The sequence below is a fragment of the Syngnathus typhle genome, linkage group LG1 (genome assembly GCF_033458585.1).
Source record: "Syngnathus typhle isolate RoL2023-S1 ecotype Sweden linkage group LG1, RoL_Styp_1.0, whole genome shotgun sequence".
Classification (NCBI taxonomy): domain Eukaryota; kingdom Metazoa; phylum Chordata; class Actinopteri; order Syngnathiformes; family Syngnathidae; genus Syngnathus; species Syngnathus typhle.
This window is the reverse complement of record NC_083738.1, coordinates 9543665-9549701: the sequence shown is the minus strand read 5'-3', so window position 1 is coordinate 9549701 and position 6037 is coordinate 9543665. Positions and strand designations below refer to the sequence as shown.

At 39.1% G+C, this 6037-nt stretch overlaps 1 protein-coding gene across 2 annotated transcripts; it reads right to left on the bottom strand.

Annotated features, from left to right (window-relative positions):
- Positions 1-987: 987 nt before the first annotated feature.
- Positions 988-4197, bottom strand: trmt12 (tRNA methyltransferase 12 homolog). 2 transcript variants are annotated; one of them, XM_061288205.1, is made up of 7 exons: positions 4025-4197; positions 3848-3884; positions 3465-3663; positions 3228-3378; positions 2903-3012; positions 2563-2720; positions 988-2164 (listed from the first exon to the last, which is right to left on the bottom strand). In XM_061288205.1, the coding sequence occupies exons 1-7, from the start codon at positions 4075-4077 to the stop codon at positions 1793-1795; spliced, it is 1080 nt and encodes a 359-aa protein (XP_061144189.1). In that variant the 5' UTR covers positions 4078-4197; the 3' UTR covers positions 988-1792. The 2 variants fall into 2 exon arrangements, with proteins under 2 accessions (XP_061144189.1, XP_061144179.1); XM_061288195.1 differs by having other exon boundaries at positions 3737-3884; positions 4025-4196.
- Positions 4198-6037: the final 1840 nt, after the last annotated feature.

Genomic DNA, 6037 nt, shown 5'->3' with positions numbered 1-6037 from the left:
ATTCGCACACTTTCAAAACGAAATATCGTACCATTTCAAATAAAAACAAAAAACAAAAAAGGAATAGCCCAAGTGTTCAACAAAAACGAGAGAAATCTTTCTCCCTAAAAAGTAAACTGTACAAATATATTTAATACTGCAGCCCTAATCCACTATAATTTAACGCAGGATTCGAACATTAACACTGGGTTTATGTAAAAGAAAATGAAGAACTTAATGTGTCAATCAGACTTTAGTGCACATAGAAGTTAAAAAAAAAAGAAGCTAAATTACAATTTACTATTGTTACATATTATAGTATTAAAAAGTTACATACAGCAACCATTCATTTACCACATGCTTACCTTTCAGACCACCCCGTAACGGACAAATATTTAGTTTAAAACATCATGCAAATAAATATGGGCATGTGAGGTGCACTATTGTTTTATCCACTTGGGGTCGCCATTCTCATGCTCTTTGTAATATCTGTGTCCATCCCTCTCCCAGGGGTGTGAGTTTGTTAAATTCAAGGTCATCAGTCATAAATAATAAATAGGTCGTAAATCACATCTTACCCAATTGACCTTCCCCATTTGGCATCTCTGTTCAACAATATTACTTCTGTTCATTACAAAACTGCACCATTATGACATTTTTTATTTTTTTACATGCAATGGCTCACAGAAAAAAAGTCACCCCTATATTTTCACTAATGCACCATGGGAAATGTTGCAAAGGCCATACAAGGCCAGAGCCTAGATTTTAAGGAACCGTAGCCCCAGGGGAATTAGAGAAAATAAACTTTTAGGCTGTTCTGAATCACTCACTAGCCACTATTTACGATGGTGCCTTGAATTTAGAGGTCTGAAAATGAATCGACTGACAACTAATGAATTATCAAACTCATTTAAAACTATTTTAAGAGTGGATTAATTGCCTTTGTTTCCCTATTTAAATGAGTAGAATGCCCGAGAATCTGAAAAACACCTCCAACAAAACAACCAACAAAATAGTGTGATGTTTATTTATGATAAGAAATAGCAGTTCATATTGGACGTACAGTATAAAACCACACAATATTTACACAAAAATAACTAAGCAGTTGCCCACATTGGCCACCTAGAAACAGTCCGATAGACTGAAATAAGCAGTGCGATAGACTGAAATAACATATATGGACGGCAGTGCTCTAATGGAACATCAGAATGCATTGCTGCATCGTTTCTGTTCATAGATCAGTTGGCAAAACGTACGCATTTCCTATTTTGTGTTTGGTTTAGCTTTAAGGTCGCAGACTAGTGGCTAAAGGTATGGGCTTGTTTTCAATACAGTGTGAAATTCTGCAAATTTTATTTAGGTTGATGATAAACTTCGACTGGGAGCGGCATTCAAGAGCGCGAAGACCACTTTTTTGGAAGAATTGCTTCCTATTTGCTGCTTAATGTGAGATTTGTTGAGTTCGCTGACACCAGACCACACTCATATTTCAAGTTTGCACTCAAAGCAAAAAATAGGACCAATGACAGCTGGTATCTAAAAAAACGTAGGGCAACTCAATTGTATCTTGAAGCACCATACAACATAGTCCCCTGAATTGTGAGTATGCCAAATTGTAGTGCCATTTAAACGTGTATAAGTGGAAGCTATGCCCTATATACACCAAACCAATCTGTTTCCAATGATGAAGTCAACTCAAATGAAACTGCTGATTGTCTCTTGAATGACACTAAACCCAAGTGGCAGGATTCAGTGTGTCTGTACATATCTATAATATGTAGGTCATGCTGTCTGTAATGATTATGAACATCATTCAGACTGGTCTGCACTCCAAGTCCAGCACAACATGATGCACATGAGGTGCGTATGACTTTACATGTTTAATGTGTTGGATGTTTGCTCTCCATGTAGTAGTTGTGAGTTTCTTCAAAAGACACACGATGCGGTTTGCGGTGGCAGAAGCCCAGGCCTGCCACGCCTCTCTGTCCGCTCTCTTCCCGGACACGCTGTAGTCGGCATCATTCTCTTCATGCGAAGCCACGGCATTTGCTGATGTAACGTTTTGATGAATGTGTAGGATACCACCAGTTGTTTTCTTCAGCAGGCGACAGGCGACTGGCCATCCGTCCTCAGAGCTCGGAATGAGGCCCAGATTTATCCTGTCTGCAATGTCACACAGCTGGACCTGAGCAAAACAAAAAGGATCCCAGTACTTTGAACCAAAATATACAGTTCCTTGAATATGCTAGACTCATCTGGTGCCTGTAGCATTTATTACTGTTAGGTTCCAACCCTTCCTAATGTCAAACTTTCCTATGTTGCCTTTAGGATAATAAGTCTCCATCCTGACAAAGTTGGAAAGGTTTTTCACTAAAGTGCTTGTAGTTTCTACATAATATCAAGATTTTTTTTGTCCATCATTCTGTCCCCCATAGGTTAGATAGCATTACCTATTAACACCTCGGAATAACACCGTGTACCTCCACAACTGTGGTACACTGTTAGACTGTTGGTGAAGTTAATGCTATGTCAGGTGCGTGTTCAGGTATATTGAGGCTGAAGAGCACATACAAAATACATTACTTTTCGATTATCCCCTGGGTGAACCGTGCAGCGGTCATGTACTCGGTTGATGACTAGGTTTTTACGCAGTGCCTCAACCGCATGTGGGTTCCACTCGCAGGCGTGGACATGTGCCGCACCCGCATGGACCAGATACGGAAGCGTGAAGTATCCTATACCTAATAGCATAAAAATGAACAAAAGTAATTTACGTAAATGATGCATGTTGTTATCTTGCTGTGGGCTGCATGCTACTACTAAAAACTACGCTGCACATAAACAAAAAAAGTCAGGAAAGATATTAACAGTGATTTGCTGTTTAATGGAAACCCAAACTATACAGACCATACATTTTGCTTACCTGCATATAAATCAACCACGGTCTCGCCCCTGCAGTCAAATTCAGCAACCCGCAGCTTCTCTGTTATATTTCCAGCAGAAAACATGCATTTGGTGACATCAAACTCATACCTGCAATTAGACAGCCAGACATTTAGAGCGATAATCTCCCCAAAAAAGTCAGAAAAGGTGCACAGCTGCATTTCTTTTCTGGCTTCATTCATTTATTATGAAAAAATGCATAATAATGTGGTGTGCCTAATGTTCTGTGTGCCGAGCGTATGTATGGCCTACTAGTAAACAATGGGAGTAAATGAAATGATCCAGACACAGTGCGAAGGACTCACGTAATGCCATTGTCCACATGTTTGACCCAGCTTTGCTCTCCCAGCAGAACAGTCACTTGCGGCGATCGGAAACCATCGCTGGATATTCGATTCATCGTTGCCAGACGTTCGGCTCCAAGGCCTTTGGCTACGGTGTGCCATAGCTGTTGATCTAAAATAAACAGAAAGAAAAAAACGCTTGTAAACCAACTGATGTTTGCTTAAACCAATAAGCACACTGGAATCTGGCAATATTACCAAATTTCTTCCATACAGGTAGGGAGAAACAGTTGTGCCCCAGCAGGACTAAATCTCCATGCCGCTGGAAGCTGCGAGGCAGATCGTCCCTCACCTCCTTTGTCCAACTTTCTCCATGAGATTCCAGCAACTCCTGGAGGAGATCTTCAAGCTTATCACCCCTCCTCCTGCATCTCTGCTTCTTGGACAGCGCAGAAGCCTGTGGATGATGTTAAGCCAAGTTGGAGCAGCATTTTAAAGTGAATTTCCTTATTTAAATACGTGTTCGTCACCTGGCACCAAACAACTGTCACATCTTTGAGAACATTTTGGTCAAGTTGTTGTAAACATGGAGGTAAAATGGGTACAAGGACAGTCCCGGTCGGCTCTTTCACAATACATACATTTCGGTCCAGGAACTCTTGAGACTGCAAGTGTTCCCTGTGTATTACAGACACAAAAATGAATTTTACATTACGACAAGCCAAGTAGACAAACAACACAAGACACAAACAATCGCTCACGTCCTCACTAGCCATGCTAACCACTAATGATCTCAAGATTATTAAGCTGGCGATTACCTTAATTTCTGTGCATGGCAATGAGGCACACGGAGACAAGGCACCCCTTCCATTAAGAATAAATAATAAACAACATATACCTTGAGAACATAAAACAAATGTCAACACAGAAAAATGCAAACGCGTAACGCGGACCACCGGCACCAAGGATTTGTTTCCAACGGACAGTTAAGAACAACGGACTAGCTGTACAGTGAACTCTAAGGGCGATATTAATTAAAAATATTACATGTGTAAGGTTAAAATGTGTATGTCTGTTTAATCACTATCAAGCAACTTCCGATAAATTAATTAGCTAAAAAAAAAAAAAACCAACAACCCCAAAACAGCGTATAGTGTAATTTTCACAATATGTCTGCATTCAAGTCAAGGTTTGCATTCAAGTCAAGACCTGCGTTCTACTATATTGTTAACATTAGAAAACAAAAGCTGTGTTAAGCTGTCTGCAGTTTGAGCTTTCATTAGCAAAATAACACTTGACAGTGTTGTTTTGCAAGAGAATGATTTGTCACATCCACCCTCCGTCGTTTAATGCATCCACACTCTCATGCATTTAGTGAGAAAGCATTTATGGCTATGTGACTGAGCTAAACAAATATTGAACTTTCATTGGATCACTATTAAAGTCACTCTGTAGCTGTAACAGTAAATAATGCAGGCTCTGCAGCCACTACAAATGACACATCACATGGCTGTTAAACACTTTTCAGTCTCCTAATTTTTCAAGTACCGCTTTTTCCATGTATAATGCGCCCCCATGTATAATACGCACCCTAAAAATGGCATGTTGATGCTGGAAAAAAGCCTGTACCCATGTATAATATGCACCCAAATTTGGACTCCTACTTAAGTCCGTAAATGTAAAATTATTTCAGAAAAAAGATAATCTTTGGGAACAACCGGATGTTATTCTCCCGGTCAGTATCACTGCGCATGCGCTAGCAAACTCGATAGCAAAGAAATGTTTCGGATTTCTGTAGGGTACATTGTGACAGCAAACGAGCAGGTGATCGAGCAAGCGTCTGATACGAGAGCATTGTGTTCGTATGGAGCGTGTTTGAAGTGAACACCAGAGAAGAAAGCGCATCTGTAATGGCGGCCTCCATATCATCTCCGGATAAAAAAAAAAAAATATATATATATATATTTTTTTGTACCCATGTATAATGCGCACCCCAGATTTTAGGACAATAAATTAGTTAAATTTTGCGCATTATACATGAAAAAAAACGGTATATGTACGTATCTGCTTTGTGTTATGCTGACCACGCCTAATGTCAACACTCCATAAGTAAATTTGGGGGCAAATTGAGACAAAATCAGCCTTATTTCAGTATATGAAAAAAATCTGACAACTGTTTTTTCAATTTTTGTTCATATCAGACACCTAGTAAAGTTAAGGGCACATTTGTTTGAACAAATATAACGATGACATCAAAATATGGCTTGTGATTTAAATGCTAATATACCCATTTCAATAGTTTTGTTGATAATAACCAAAATCACTTCAGTTCATCTTCACTAAGTTCATTGACATGGCCAAAACAGTAGTTCCAGGCATCAATGTTCTACTTTCAATCTGTTTGTCCCCTGCGACACCTTTAGTGGTATCAGGAATTAAAATGAACAAGAAATTGAAGAAAACACGATGCTGCTATAATCATTTGAAAAGAACAAACTATCTTTTTTTTTTTTTTCACAATACGAGTAGCAGGGTTGCAATGGTTTGAGCGACACCCCATACTGGCCGAAAACATTGAAAAATAATGAAAGGAAGAAGTGAGGACTTAACCTCAGCTGTGATTTCTGCTGAGTTGCGTAACACTTTTTTTTCTTCCTATAGATTCACAAAGTGTGGTGCATGTACCACATGTGTGTGAAATGAAAAAAGAAAGAAAGAAAAAAAAAAACTGTGCATCGATTTTGATGAACATGACATAACTGTATTTTAGTATTGGTCATTATGGTAAATCTTTTAGAACCACTCCTGGTGGCTAAAAAGGTTTTATAGGA

Excerpts from the sequence above, each read along its gene's own strand:
- trmt12 (XM_061288195.1), bottom strand. The coding sequence starts at position 4,077 with ATGGAAGGGGTGCCTTGTCTCCGTGTGCCTCATTGCCATGCACAGAAA. Across the intron at positions 3,885-4,024 it reads TGCCATGCACAGAAATTAAG|GGAACACTTGCAGTCTCAAG; the intron begins GTAATCGCCAGC and ends TGTAATACACAG. Across the intron at positions 3,013-3,227 it reads CATGTGGACAATGGCATTAC|GTATGAGTTTGATGTCACCA; the intron begins GTGAGTCCTTCG and ends GTCTAATTGCAG.